Below are 15943 nucleotides of genomic sequence, written 5' to 3'. Positions count from 1 at the left end.
TACACTCATACACATAAATAAAGTTTTAAAGTAATGCTGGAGCTAGGGATATAAATGAGTTGGTAGAGAACTGATCTAGCTCATGAGGCCCTGGGTTTAGTCCCTACTAGCCTGGTTGTGTATACCTATAAATACTAGTACTCAGGAGATGGAAGCAAGAGGTCAGAAACGCAAGGTCATCCTCAGCTAAGTATCACATGAACACATAAGCAAAATACTAGTACTAAAGAGAGGAGTTGTGGTGGAGGAGACAGGCTCAGTGTGGCTGGCCTGGAATTTACAGAGATCTGCCTGGCTCTGCTCTCCTACTGCTTACATTCAAGGCATGTGCCACCCTACTCATTTTTACTTTATGTATATGCATGTGGGTCTGTACACAGAGGGTGCCTGACCCCCTGGACCTGGGCTATTTGATGGTTTTGGGAACTGAACTTGGGTCCTCTTCAATACTCTTAGCTGTTTAACACTGAGCCCCATCTGCCTTATTTCTTGAGATGAGGTTAACTTACTGAACCTGGAATAGACTGGCTGACCAGCAAACTCCAGGGATCGTCTGCCTTCCTGGCCCTCTGTTGACACTACTCTTCTCAACACTGAAATTACAGACACTCTGCCCCCCACTATTGCATGAGTGGTAGGAGCCACACTCAGGTTCTGATGTTTGCAAGGAAGGCAGTCTATAAACTGAGCCATCTCCCCAGCTCAGTTTTAGGTGCCACTCAGGTTACGTGGGTATTGAACTGTAGTTTTTAAGCCTGTTTTCCAAAACAATACAGCCTTCATACCTACGAGCAGCTGGTACTAAGTACACACTCCTTGTACATGTATCTCTGCTATCAATCTAAATGGCACCCACAATTTTACCCTAGGGATATACTCATTAAATGGGGGCTAACACCTCATGGGTTGACAGTAGAAATTTCATTGCTTATCTTTTTGAAGAACGGGTTTCAGGGTCCTGTGGACTCTTCTATGAGATTTGCTGTGGTTGGTCTGCTGCTATAGGTGATTCTGTCATCAAGGCAAGGGACCAGGCATCAAACTATCATAGACAATTACATCCATAGCTTTGAAGGGAACAGGTAAAGTCGGACTCCTTAAAAATGAAACTCAGCCTTACTTAGGAGGCAGAGGCAGGGGTTCTCTATGAGTTCGAGGCCAATCTGTTCTACATAGTTCGAGGCTTACCAGGGATTTTAAACCCTGCTTCCAAAAAAAAGAAAAGAAAATGAAAAGAATTTGTAATTACCAACAAGCCAACATTTACTGATTGTATTTTCGCTTTATTTTTTCATTTTTGAGCTTAATTTTAGTGTTACTGGAACTGTGCTGCTTGCTCGATTTTACGGGCTTTCCTCCCTTCCAAGTCTGACTTGTTATAATATCCCAAAACGTAGTTTTGATTTTAATTCTGTCATTAAAAACAGGAACATACTGAAGTTAGAAAAAAATGCCATAGCACTGCTGCTCTCCCAGGGATCTCCCAACCCTCTTTCGCCTCTGAAAGAACTGTGCACTTGATGCACAAACACATATAGGCAAAATCCATACACACAATCGGGTGTCTAGTTAGAAGGATTTCATAATTTAAAATGAAAAGTCATACTAGGTATATGAGTGTAATACCAGCACCCATATAGAAGGTGGAGGCAGGAGGATCGGGAGTTTGAGGCTAACCTGGACTAAATAAAAGTATATACAGGATAATTGGTACTGCCTGGAACTTTTAGGGCTGTTTTAGAGATTATTAGTCATTAGTATATATGAGTTGCCTGTTATAGCCGAGCGTAGAGAATGGCTCAAAAGCTGTCATCGGCAAGGTTAGTGCGGACTTCATTTGTTTATTCATTTATTTTGAAGCAGAATCTTGGGAGGCCCAGGCTGGACTTGAATTTGCCATAGTTGAGGATGACTATGAACGTTAACATCCTCCTGCCTCCACCTCCCAAGCCTGGCATTACCGACATGTGCCTTCACACGCAGTCTTACGTGGTCATAGGGATCAAACTCAGGGCCCTTGGTGTTGTAGGCGAGTCCTGCCAGCCAGGCTGCATCCTAGCCCTAGTACTGACTTCTCTATAGTATAGAGAAGCTATAATTCACTCACCACTGAGATTAGACTATGTCTGAAATAAAAACTCCACTAGGCAGTTCAACATCTCAGAGTCAGCTTTCTTGTGGGGCCTGCAGCCTTCAGTGTAGGCCGATGCTTGTGCTCTATAAACAGATTTAGTGTGCTGGACTGTCTGCTTTCCTGGAGACCAGACGGGTAGGAGAGGGAAGTGTGCCTATCAGTCCTAGCGACATGAACACTGAGTGGCTGACAGCATTATGAAGGGGAAGCGAGTCTTTCCAAATGAACAGCTGTGAAGTGCACTGTGTGAGCAGAGTCAAGCTGCTCGGCATGGGGACAGCGCCACAGTTCTCATAAACTCTGGTGCTGAGTCATCCGAAGCCAGTGGAGAGGTGAGGACAGAGCGGTGCAGCACTTAGCTAGCACGCACAGAGTCTGGGCTCTCAGAGTAAATAAAGGTGCTACACAGGAGGACTACACAACATGGATGCTTTGCTGATGTTAGATGGTTTCTTAACTGTTGCCCTGTCTGAGTTCACCACATTCAAGACTATGTTGGATGGCCTTATGTGTGTAAGTTGCAAAAAACAGAAATCATCTAGCCCTTTCTGCCTTTGTAATAGAAGCATACTGGCCCTGTCTAGTTCACACAGGAGGGGTTCATAGATGCTGGTTTATGAGAAAGAAATGTATATTATCTACTGCAGCTGCGAAGCTAAAATATGTATGTGTATGGATGGATAGGCATTAAAAAATAAGTAGACACTGTTCTGTTGCAAATAGAATAAGTACATTTGATTTGATTAAGCTGTAGTTACTGTGTGTTAGGATGATAGAGGGGGAAGGGTCTAAGGATGCAGCAGGCATGTTTGCGACAGTGATTGTCCAAATGACGTTAGCTCCATAAGTAGAGAGTACTTGATCACTGGGGAGTCATCCAGTCTAGTAACTGACTAGTGAGGGATCCGGAAGAAGGTTAGAAATGGAGGTTAGATTATTTGAGCTAATTTTGTTCACTGGTAATGACAAGCTTGTAGTTAAGGTAGAACTTGGGCAGAACAAAAGACACAGCTGTCAAAAGAGACAGCCAAGGAACTCAGAGGCCAAGACACTGGAAGGATCCTTTGTGGGTTTTAGTCACCAAGACCACAAAGAGACAGGGACTAAGATCTTAAAGGGGTGGAAGTGGTGGTTCAGTGGTTAGTGCACATACTGCTCTTTCAGAGGACCCAAGTTCTGAACTGCCTGGAGGTCTAGCTCCAGGGGATTCACCAGGCCTCTTCCGGCCCTCGGCACCTGCATGCATGGCCATACTCACATATATACACATTAAATTTCTTTCTTGTTGTTTATTTTGGCTTAATGGTTCCAGAAGGATGAAAGTCCATTATGACAAGTGGCAGACACGGTGGCAGGAGCAAAAACTGACAGATTACATCTTTAGCCGCAAATGCACACCAGAGCAAAACAAACAGGGCTAGGTTATATACCCAAAGCCCACCCCAAACAGTCATACTTCCCCAGATGGCAGCACCTCCTAACCCTTTCCCAAAATAGAATCTTAAAAAAATAATGCCGGGCATGCCCAGCACTCTGGGAGGCAGAGGCAGGTGGATTTCTGAGTTTGAGGCCAGCCTGGTCTACAGAGTGAGTTCCAGGACAGCCAGGGCTACACAGAGAAACCCTGTCTCGGAAAAAACCAAAAAAAAAAAAAAAAAAAAAAAGTAATAATGATATTAGAAGAACCCAAGCAACAAGCAGCAGTGAGGACAGGCGAGAGGAGGGGACAGGGCCACCCAAGAGGAATGCAGGGCAAACAGTAGGATCTGGGGGCACAAACTTGGAGTCACTGGGGTTCAGAGTCGCATCTTCAGTAACGACCCCTCCCCTCTGTCAGTCTGTGAAGTATGCATGTGAGTGAAGTAAGTAAGTAGTTGTGTTCTATGAGAAGCCATGGAACTAGAGAAAACGGCTTCATTTTTGGAAGACAACTTTTTGTGTAAAAAATGTATGTGGCTTTAAGCACATACTTAAGCACAGGCAGGCCTGACGTGTGTTAAAGCAGGCCGTCGGCTCTCAGCAGTTACCTATGTGGTCAGCCTTTGAGATCCTCGTTAAGAACGTTTTGGGGTTTTTTTTGTTTTGTTTTGTTTTTTTATGATTTTATTTGGAGGCAGGTTTGGGGTGCTCACTTCTGGAGGAAGCACATCCCTGGGGGAGGGCTTTGAGAGCTCATCAGGTCACAATTTTGAAGTCTCACACTTTAATGCAGTTGTGACACACAGTGTATGACAGAGCTTCTGTCACCTGACTGGCTTCCACTCTGTAACCGCATGCGCACGCAGTGTTCCTGGCAGCTTAGCTGCTGAGCCTTCCTTTTCACTCATCTCTCATTCGCCTTTCCCTTCCCCCTTTTAAAAACCAGTATTGTGGCCTGGATATTTTGAAAGTAGACTTTAAGCCGGCAAGATGGCCTAGCGGGATTAAGGCATTGCAACACAACCTGTCAACCGAATTCCATCGCCGTAACCCAGGCAGACAGAGACCGGCTCCCTGGAGATGTCTGTCCTCTGATCTCCATTATATGCCGTAGCATGCGTTGTGCACCTACCCATTATGCACACAAAATAATGAAATAAACTAAAAATAAACAGTAAGGTTTGCAGTGGAGAAAAGGCTTTTTAAGCTTCAAAAAGTACTAATAAGGACTGGGGAGAGAGCACAGTGGTTAAGAGAACTTGCTGTTCTTCCAGCAGATCTAAGTGGTTCCCAGCACCCGCAAGGCAGCTTCTGGTCACCTGTAACTCCAGCTGCAGGGGGCCCAGGGCCCTGTTGTGGCCTCCTTGGGCACCTGTATATGCACACGCACATAGATGCACTCATACACAAAGAAGAAAAAGAGAAAATACTGCGTTTTAAAGTTTAATTCAAAGAATTGAATGTTTTCTTCAGAACCTCTCCTCCAGTCACTTATAATGGAGAAGACTTTTTGTTTCTGACGTGGAAGTATAAAGGTGCAGTCTCCCCTGCACTGGGAGGCTCACAGAGCACACCTGGGCTCAGCGGCCCAGCTTGTAAATGGAGGTTAGATCCATCTCCTCATTATGTCGGTAGCTGTTCCTGAGATGGTCCAGCAGGGTTAAGGCATTGCGTCACAAGCCTGGTAACCAAGTTCCATCGCCGGAACTCAGACACTGGAGCGATCCTCTAATCCCCATCTGATACATTTCAGTGTATCATTATAAAAATAAAGCAACACAGAAAAACCTACCTGCTGCTTCTCCAGGTGACTGTGGCATGCAATTGGGAACTTGAAAAAAACCAGATCTTGGCTGTGTATTAAGGCAGACTGAAATTGTCTGTTTAAATATTTTAGGTATTAGAATATATTTAAAATCTAGGAAAACTGAGGCAGTTGGGGTAGAACATCCCAGCACTTGGAAGATGTGAGTTCAAGGGCAGCCAGGGTGTCTTAAGTGTCTTTACCCCAAAATAAAAACACCAGAAAACCCTGGTTGTGGTGGCACATCTGCCTGTGATCCCAGCACTTAGGAGGCAGAGGCGAAGAAGGATTACTGTCCATTGGAGGCCAGCCAGGCTACAAGGGATACTCCGTGTCAAACCAACGGGAAACCTGTTGAAGATTAGTACATATAAAAGGTATTTCCCAAAACAAGTTTCCTGTTAAAAGATGCCACCACTGATTGTGTCACTAAGAAGCTGTCTGTGGCTGGAAAGCACCTTATGGAGCCTGTGAGTGAGCTCCTTCAGAGGAACCTTGATGCAGAATTCCCTGGCCCCTCCCAGCCCGGGCCCCACTCCCACCTCACTTTCTTTTCTCTCGTTCTTTTCATCACAGTTACTAATGACTTGGGATTTATAGAGGTTTAATGAATGAGCCTTTTCTAGCAGCATTTAATACATCACTGGAGAACAAGTCTTAACTGAGAAATATGGCTGCCTCATTTTCACAGTAATTAAGTCCAGGTAGTGAAAACATTAAGACACCTTTCACAAAGGAAGCTGAAACAGGATGAGTCCAGAGTTTGAAAGGTGCTCAGATCATCACATCCAACTTGACTGTCCTGTGACTTAGGTGGAGTCTTTGGGAGTAGTTATTCTTTTTTATTACTCATTTGGTTGTTATGCAGCCATGGAAGGAAGAAACTGAACATGAGGATCATCAGCAGCACACCTGAAAGACAAAACAGAGGAAAGTAAACCCAAGCCTGTAGGAAGGGGAGCAGGGCTGTAAGATGGCTTCTCAGCTTTCTCTTCCGTCCTTAAAGAGATTATACACTCAGTAGGAATCGGGGCGGACACCGCGGATTCCAAGGGCACTGACAAACTTGGAGAGGACCCTGGGCTTGAGTCATTTGTTCTGTAAAGTGACAGGGCTTCTTCCTTGCCTCAAAGGTGGCTTTTGGGGGCAGGAGCTCACAGCATTTTGGAGTTTTTGTTGTTTTAATAAAGTAGAGCAAAGAGAGATTAAGGAAAGGAAAAACTCTCTGGCGAGCAGGAGAGGCTCGGAGGGAGGAAACCTTGACAGCTCTCCTGGCGTGCTCACCCGGAGTGTTCAAACCTACCTCAGACACTTGCTCTTCTTCATGAGTCTCACCATAGTGGGTTTTACAGATTTATCACATAAAATACCTAAAACCAGTGCTTAAGTCTTTAAAAATGGAATAGTTTTTTTTAAAATTATATTAATAGTGCTTCACTTATATGTTTGTTATTTTTGCAATGCTGTGACTCAAGTTCAGGCTCTGTGTACACTAGACAAGCCGTCACCACTGAGTAACAACACCTCCAAACCTGAATCTTCATTCTTTTCTCAATTTTTATAAATTATTTTTATTGTATAGATGTTTTGCGCATTTTTCTTTAGCTGATGACTAAATAAAAGCAAGAAACGCTGGTAACATGAATACTGCTAAGTATATAAAGGACATGTCATCAGTAGAGTTACCTGAGCTCTTTAAAAAAGAGAACTTTTGTTTTTCTAATACTAGGGATGAAACCTCCAGCAACATGCATCCTAAGCAAGCACTTGGTGGGCCCGTCCTGATCTGGACCGCATTGATATGGATGGGACCTGGGTGTCATTTAGAAGCTTTATCGACTACAGGGTTGTTGCACAGGATGCTCTCTGACAAACAGGAAAAGCGACCTCAAACCAAACCAAACCAAACATTTGGTTTGGGACTCACATTCATAGGGGAAATTATTTAGCAAAAAATAATTTGATCAATTGATTTTATTATATTATGTCTTGTGTACCACAGGCTGATCTGAATTCACTATGTATAATTATTTTGGTACTAGAAATAGAACCTAAGAATTTGTGAATGTTAGGCAAGTTTTCTACCACTGCACTGTATCCCCATCCCCACACCCCTTTTTAACTTTGGACTCATACTGGACTTGGTAAGTTGATCAGGCTGGGCTTAAAATTACTTTTGTAGCCTAAGCAGGCCTCATACTTATAATCCTTCTGCCTCAGCCTCCCGAGTAACTAGAATTTCAGGCAGCACACCAGGCCCAGCTAAAAGATAATTTGTGAATGGAAATAATTACCCTTTCACTGCCCCCACGTTTCAGGCAGGCACTAAACTGTACCTGCATCCCTGATTCAAACACAGCATCAGGAGCTGGGGAATTGGCTCACTGGATGAGTGCTTGCTACAGAAGCATGAATGGGTCCCTGGCACTCTTGTAAAAGTTGGCCATGGCAGAGTATGCCTTGTAACCTGGCACTTGGAAGGAGGGCAGAGATGGATAGATATGGAGCACGCTGGCTAGTCAGTTTAACTAAAAACAGGAGAGCTCTGGGTTCAAAATAGAGAGTGACAGACACAAATCACCCTCCAGCCTCATGTGTACCCTCAGGCAAATGCACCCAGGCACGCACCCTCCAGCCTCCTCGTGTGTACCCAAGGCCAACGCACCCATGCACACACAGCTTCAAAAGACACTGCACAAAATTAAAGTGCTTTTAAGCATGTTGATCAAGTTTTTTGTTTGTTTTTCCTGTTTTATATCTTATCTGGCTTTAGAAATTGACAGTGAAATTCTTGTGAGTCACATTTTAAAATATTTTATAATCTAATTTGGGGGCTGGAGAGATGGCTTGTCAGTTAAGAGCCCTGGTTGTTCTCCTGAGAAGTTGGTTCTGTTCCCAGCACCCACTTGGCAGCTCACACCCTTCTGTAACAGTTCCAAGGAATCCGGGAGCACTAGGCACACATACAGTGTACACTCATGCATGTATCGCACTTTACACATAAGGTTGTTTTTTAAATGCCCTAACCTTTCAGACGTAGTAAATGGAATATGCTTACCTAGAGAAGGAGCAAGCCAGTATACTACAAAAAACTTATAGAACAGTTCGTCAAAGCACGGGAAGTGCAGTGAAAGTGCCAGCGCTGGGTTAAACAGGGCTCCTGTGAGGCTCCCTCCTGTGAGCAAAGAGAAGGCAGAGATCGGTTACAAGGAAAGCAAGGCTGAAACGGGGCACACAGCACGAGCACAGTGGCCCCGGACCCTCCGGTGCCTTAGTATTAAAGTGGAAAGTGAAGTAGACAAAAATGCATCACCACTGGGTCCCTGCTTCTCATCAGCAGAGTCCATAAGAAGCAACCGAATGGCAGAACTTGAGCAGCTAAACAAGAAATGAGGCTGAGGAGACAGCCTGGAGGGCAAAGTGCTGCTGCTGCTCCTGCTGCTGCTCCTGCTGGCGGAGTATGGAGACCTGAGGTCGGATCCCCAGGTGCCTATGGCTGCATAAGCTCATAACTGCAAGTTGGGGTGGAGACAGGTGGACCCTGGAAGCTCGACGGCGGCCAGCCTAGCAAGAACGGCTCGCTTCAGATTCAGTGCAAAACCCTGTCTGAAAGGACTAGGGTGGGAAGTGACTAAAGTGTACTCAGTGTCCTCTGCCTTCTTCACACATATACATGGGTGTGCACACACAGAGAAATAAACATTAAGAATTGACTGCATGAGGCCCAACAGTGGATTCATGTTCCAGCTTGACATAGCTTAGGGGTTTATGGGTCTGACCACACAGCCTGCAGGGAAAGGAAGGCAGGGTGACTGATCACTACACCCCAGAGTTGTGAGCAGTGCGTTTGCAAACACCCAGGACTTACTCCAAGACAGTGACATTTCTAGTCTTCCCAGTGGAAGCTTCTTCACTCACGAAGAGTCTGACGCTGACACAGACTTCTGTAGCATGTTAGCTGTCTTGATAAAACAGTAAACTAGAGTTGGGAACTAGGAGTTTTTCCTATGATTTAGGTAGTGAGATTTCCTAGGCTGAGAACAGTAGGGCAATGTTGAGGTAATGTTGAGAGGAAGCTAGAAGCTATTGAGCAAGAGACCAAACTCATCAATGGCTGTTTTCTCTCTCTTTTTTTATTTTTTTAAATTTTTTTAGACAGGGTTTCTTTGTGTAGCCCTGGCTGTCTTGGAACTCACTCTGTAGACCAGGCTGGCTTTGAACTCAGAAATCTGCCAGCCCTTGCCTCCCAAGTGCTGGTATTAAAGGCGTGCACCACCACTTCCCTGCTCATACGCTCAATCTTGAACAGTCTTTTTGGATGTTAAATCTAATGAGACTTGTTTACCCTTAGCATTCAAGAAAACTGGTTGGCAGCAGGTCATTTCTGTCTCCACAAAGACAAAAGGTAAATTGAATTTCCTGTGCTAAACACCAAGGGCAGAAAGATAAAGACTTCCAGATCTTTGTAATGTTGTGACTTATGATCATACAAGTGCCCTGGACAGTTAGGAATGGCCTGAGCCACAGCCCTCAGGACTCCTTTACCTCAGTGCTGCAGGCCATGGCATATGAAGATGCCCGACATCATGGAGTCTATTATATCTTAACACTCAAGTTTGTTTACTTCCCTTATTCTCTGACCCTCTCTCAGCACAGTGCTCTTCAGAGCCCTGTAGGAACTGCTACAGGACCATGATGTCCCTCAAATCTGGGTTGGTTCTGTGACTTGAATTAGCAAAGGGTAGCAGAGGTCAGAGTTCGAATGCAGAATTCTGAATTGGTGTCCCACGGAATCCTCACTTAATGCTCTCTTGGAACAATGTCCTGAACCTGTTAAGTGGTGGTCTAAGCTCCTGGAAGCTGAGAGGCCACATGGAGGGGAACTGGGGTACTCCAGATGTCAGGTGACAAGCACTAGCAGCCAGGGGTGAGCAGGGGTTCTTGGCTTTTGACCCCAGCTGAAACAAAGCAGCTACAAGTGATCTCAGAGGATTTTCCCATCTCATCCAAAGCTGAAGGAATACATTCAATATCCTCTGGGTTCCTCACACATGTACCCCACAACACATGTGCACCTCCAATGTAGTCACAGCCCCCCTCCCACACGAATCATTAAGCAACGGGATAGAAAGCACAAAGATTCATGGGAAATGATAAGTAGTTATTACTATTTTTAGAGTTTGGAGATGGGTATGATAACTAAAACAAAAATCCACATCAGGTGTGGCTTATGTGTTAAAAACCCAAACTGGGCACTTTGCTGTTTTACCATGTAATCCTTTGTTGTCCTGTGTACTGTAGGACATTTAGTGACATCTTTGGCTCCACCCACTAGATGCTAGTAGCCCTGCCCCTTGCCAACTTTGTAACTATCAAAAAGCCTCAAATGTCACCAGATGTTCCCAGCTGAGAACAGTTGATCTAGAATAACATTGATATTCATGTGCAAGAAGACATAGATAATGCTGTTAGTTTATAGCAAGGAACTAGGAACTCTAAATGTCCAGAAAGGTGTAGACAAACAAGCTATGCACTATTTTGAAGAAATTAGAGAATTTTTTATGAACATAAATCTCCAAGATAAACATTAAACAACTACCATGAGAAAGAATACAGAGAGCAGATGTGGCTCTTTTTTGTTTACATGAACACAATGATTAGGTTCAGTTTCATAAGCTATTACTTACGCGATCAATAAATAGATGAAAAACAGAATGAAGCAAAGTCAATGGGTTGCTTCTGATTTTTTCCTATAGGAAAAGGGTAGGGCACAATCTGAAGACAGATGTGGGCTCCCCAGGACAGTTCTGCTTGGGTGTTCTCTCTCACTCTGTGGCTTTCTAAGCTCCACTTCACAAATGGTGTAATTTACCAGCAGCTCTACCTAAGGATTAAGCAAAGCTTAAGAATTGAAGAGTTTAAGAAGTAAAGCCGGGTGCTGCATGCCTTTGAAGCCTGCGTGGTAGTCTAGCTCTCCCTGAGAGGGCCACGATCCTGGGCCACCTGAAGTGGGGATTCCTCCACAGAGTGGCTGCTGGCTGTGTTGGGTTGTCATCAGGCTGCACTGAGGACTACAGGAGATGGAGTGTGATTAGCAGTCCTGAAAAGATGGCCTCGCTGTACAGGAGATCTGTGGGACACTGCAGGGCAGAGGGTAAGAACAAAGCACATTTCCCCAGTTGCTTCATGCCAGGAAAAAACTGCAAGTTTGAAACACAGTTCCTCGTACCCATTGAGATGGTGCTATCCCCATCTTAAAGAAACTGAGGACTCCATTAAATATCTAAGGGCACAGCCTGACTCAACCTGGCCTCTTAACACCAGATTACACTGGGATAGCAAAATATCTGGGACCTTTGTTTAAGTCAGTTGGTTTGTTTGAACACATGTTTATTTCGTGAGAGGGATGTGGTGGTCAGAGGACACTTTAAGAGTCAGGTCTTCCACCAGGTGGGTCCCAGGGATCAAACTCAGATCATACGGCTTGGTGCCAATCAACTTTACCTACTGAGCCATCTCACCAGTCCTGAAACTAATTTTTATTTGTAAATTAGTGATTGTATCCACTTCCTGTTTTATTTATTTTTTATTATGTATGGGTGTTCTATCTGCATGTACACCGGTGTGCCAAAAGAGGGCATCAGATCACACTATAGATTAGTTGTGAGCCACCCTGTGGGTGCTGGGAATTGAACTCAGGACCTCTGGAAGAACAGCCAGTGCTCTCAACCACTGGGCCATCTCTCCAGCCCCCGTTTCCTATTTTAAATGAGACCATGTGCAACGCTGTTAGTTCATTTTTCTTTGGACAAATAATCTCACCTACAATTGTGGCTGGAAGGAGACTAAAAAACCAAAAGGAGTAAGGGGATAAAGTAAAAAAATACTTCAATTTCTCCAGACTATTTACTCAAAGGGGGAGAAAGGGGGAGGGGAGGCTTGTCTAATAGTCTTACTTCTTACTTGGTGTGGGTATTACTATGCTGAGTCCTAGTATATAGATTTTGGAAAGGATGTCTGATCTCTACTCGTGAATTATTATTTGTAGGTGGACAAAGACATTATGTCATTGACATAGATATAATTTAAAATTCTACACATGAAAAACATTACAATAAAGACAGCGTGCATGCTTAAAATGACAATTTTAAAACAGCTAATTTTGCATGCAAAAAATGAATGCAGAGTTCAATTACCTTGATTATTAAAGAAATTCTCCCTAAATTGTCACATGAACAATTGTGACAATGTTTAACCCAGAGTTTAAGGGTTTATTGGCAACAGAATCATATAATAATTCAAAGCTCTAAGTTTTCATACACACACATCATCACACACACCATTTGCTGTTCTTTGTATTCACAGCGCTGCGTGGCCATCGGCACAAGGCAGGTCCGGCTCTTGAGTTTTGCTCTTTGTGCACAGGTTTAAGCCCAGAACCCAGGAGTGCTAGGCAGCCTCTTTACCTCTGAGCTACTTGACTCATTTTCTCCTTTAATGAGTACAAGAAGTAATAAGACTGTTACTAAGTTTCCTTTATTTATATTCGTGCCTCAAAAACATTTTTTATAGTCCCACTATTATCCCAGTAAAAGTATTTCATTATTTTAAATGACACACTCTTTTAAAAGGCATATTTTAATCATTAATAAATTCCTACTGCAGCTAAGCTTTGTGAAAGTAAATAAGACTTCTGGAGTTTTTCCTTTTTCCTTCTGGTTTTTTATTTTGTTTTCCTTAGACCGTGTTTCAGTATTTAGTACTGTCTGAGCTCGAACTTACCCTCCTCCTTTGCTTCCTGAGTTGATGGGATTACAAGCGTGTGCCACCGCACCCAGCTGAAAATTATTTATTTTTAAAGAGCATATTTAAGAACATTTTAAACTTGAAACACACCTTGAGAGTCTATTTAAACGTTCACATTCAACTCAACATAAGGAAATATGACAAGTAATTTGTAGGAAAAAAGTAGAAAGTGAATGCAGCTATAGAATTGCTGCTCTCCGCAGTCAACTACTAACCAATCATGCACTTTAAGCTCAAGGGAACTTTTAGACGGGATCGTTTCTCAGTAAGAGTGTCAGAAGCAATCTATATCACCTTGGCGTGAGAGCCGTAACTGATACTACCTTTCTAACGCTAAAACAATCCCTTTGTGAGCTATTTAAGCCCTTGGCAGTAATCTACCACGATCTTAGTTTCGGCACTGGAGTGTCTACTTTCTCTGGGTGTTCAAAACAGCACTGAATGAAGATCTGTATGTTGGCTCCAACTGCTAGGCACTGGCTGCGAGGTGGTTAGAATAATAAATGGCCCAGGGAAGGGTGCAGGCATTTGCATCACATCAGAGTGGAGGGGTGCTCAAATGTATCGGTAAAGAACTTAGAACCTCGGGTCATAGAGGCTCCGGATGGCCAAGTGTTAGGTAGGAATTACAAACCTGCATAGGCCAAAAAGGTGATGAGTGCAGCCAGCAGGTGGATGCGAAGCTTGGTTCGGACCTCCTGGAAGTGCAGTAGAGCGCTGTGGAAAATAAAGGAGCAGATGGCCTCTATGATGATCGCTTTGGACATGTCGGTGTGGATGGGATTCCTGCAAGCTAAGATCCTCTCGTCGAAATGGTAGTTGGTCAGACTCAGGCTCCACAGGGCGCTCATGCAGTACCTGCTGCACAGGGCGCTAACCAGCTGAGCGAACAACCTCATGGCACCCGTCTCGGGGGACATACCCCCCAGAATCATCTGCATCATCACGCCGCACGGGTTGCTAGCTGTGCCCACCAGGGTCAGGCCATGCACCAAGGAAAAGAAGTAGATCAGTGTCAGCGTCCAGGTGGGGTGCGCCGAGTCCTGCTCGCTCAGCAGTTGGAGCTCGTGGGTGCAGCAGCAGAGCTGAAAGGTGGCTAGAAACTCCAGGACGAAGGCGTGGACCACCGGCCTGTGCAGCTGTTGCCGGGTGATCACGCGGGCCAGCCCCATGAGCAGCACAACCAACAGCATCAGCCCCAGGGAGACGCAGGTGTCCTGCACCTCGGGCCGGAGCCCCAGTAGCGTGGACATGGCTCCCTCGCCGCTGGGGATGGCTCAGGGCTTCAGGGAAAGAGGAGCGTCGGGGGCAGGAGTCCGAAGTCCGCGGCCCCGCCCTCCCACGCCCCTCAAGGGCGGGCCGAGCGCAGAGCCCGGGTTCCGCGCTGGAGGGCTCCTCCCCTCCCCGGCTGCGCTGTGCAGATGTGATCTGAGCCGGGGAGGGGGGGAGGAGAGGTGGCGGCGAGGGAGCTGTCCCTGGGCCCTGGCGGAGGGGACAACGGTCAGCAGAGCCCCACGCGCGCCCGTCCTCAGCCGTCTCCCTCAGCTGGGGCCAGGGCCCGAGACCACTGCGCACGCGCGGCGCCCGAGCTCTGGGACCCCGAGCCTGAGACCGCGCCACGATGGTGATAGCGCCTGTGGCTCCCGGAACGTGGCTTGGGAACTCCACCTTGATCTGGGCACACTCCGGAAACTACTCCGCGAAGCCTCAAAGGTCAACTTTGCAATCACCCGGTTTTTACTAACGGAGAGACTGAGGTTGAGGAGCGAGGAGGTGACCCTCAGGGAAGGAGCTGTGATCAACTGGGAGTGGGCGTGAGAACCGAGGCTTGACTGGTTTGACTCTAACAGGGTGTTAGAGCCTTGGTTTTCTTCACCCACACTGGAACTTTTTTCTTCCTTCCTTCCTTCCTTCCTTCCTTCCTTCCTTCCTTCCTTCCTTCCTTCCTTCCTCCCTCCCTCCCTCCCTCCCTCCCTCCCTCCCTTCCTTCCTTCCTTCCTTTCTTTTAGTTCAGGAACAATGGTAACTCAATCTCTGGGCGCAACAACTAAATCCTAATCTTGTAAGCCTTATTAAAATCTGATTCCTCTGGTGGCAGATCCTTGTGGAGCAGCCATGATACTAGGAATCTCTAGCAGCTACATCTTACCCCTCTGCTGTCCCAGCTCCAAAAGCCCGAACTTTTTCGTAAGTATGGATATATATATCTATTTTACGTGTAAAATTGACCTTAATTATATTCACACTATTATCCAGCTAGTGCAACTATTTCCAAACTTTGGATGTTGGTTCTTGTTTTGTTTTTTTTATCGAATACATTTGCTTAATTATTTTTATATTATGTACATATAATTGTCTTATTTATTTTTATATTATGTACATATACATATATATGTTTATATGTTTATGGGGATCGCTGTGCCCCATCTTGTGTCTTCCACGAGGTGGGTTCCAGGGATCAAACTCAGGTCCTCAGTTAAGCACCTTTACCTGCTGAAGCATCTTACCTGCAGGTGGTGGTTTAGACATGAAGTCCTCAAAGTTTATAATGTTATCTTCATCATGAGATATTAAAATACTAAGAAACCATTGTTTGCTTGTTTGAATTGTTGTCTGGTGTGGGAAGGAAACCCTTGGAATGGTTGGCTTCCCAGAGTCCTGGGTCAACCTGAGACAGGATGGAAAGAAGGGAGTTTAAGGGGCCATAGGAAGGAAGCTAGCCTGGAATTGAAGTCTCACACCAGCTGAGAGTCAAGTATTCCAGCACAGTTAACATCTGT

The 15943-nt window shown here is 45.2% G+C and overlaps 1 protein-coding gene across 1 annotated transcript; it reads right to left on the bottom strand.

The window, feature by feature from the left end:
• Positions 1 to 5944: 5944 nt before the first annotated feature.
• Positions 5945 to 14470, bottom strand: Aqp11 (aquaporin 11). The gene is made up of 3 exons (XM_052158315.1): positions 13798 to 14470; positions 8416 to 8532; positions 5945 to 6269 (listed from the first exon to the last, which is right to left on the bottom strand). Exons 1-3 carry the CDS (start codon positions 14414 to 14416, stop codon positions 6190 to 6192), a joined length of 816 nt encoding a protein of 271 aa, XP_052014275.1. The 5' UTR covers positions 14417 to 14470; the 3' UTR covers positions 5945 to 6189.
• Positions 14471 to 15943: the final 1473 nt, after the last annotated feature.

The sequence above is a fragment of the Apodemus sylvaticus genome, chromosome 1, assembly GCF_947179515.1.
Source record: "Apodemus sylvaticus chromosome 1, mApoSyl1.1, whole genome shotgun sequence".
Classification (NCBI taxonomy): Eukaryota; Metazoa; Chordata; class Mammalia; order Rodentia; family Muridae; genus Apodemus; species Apodemus sylvaticus.
This window is presented reverse-complemented; position numbering and strand designations above follow the sequence as displayed.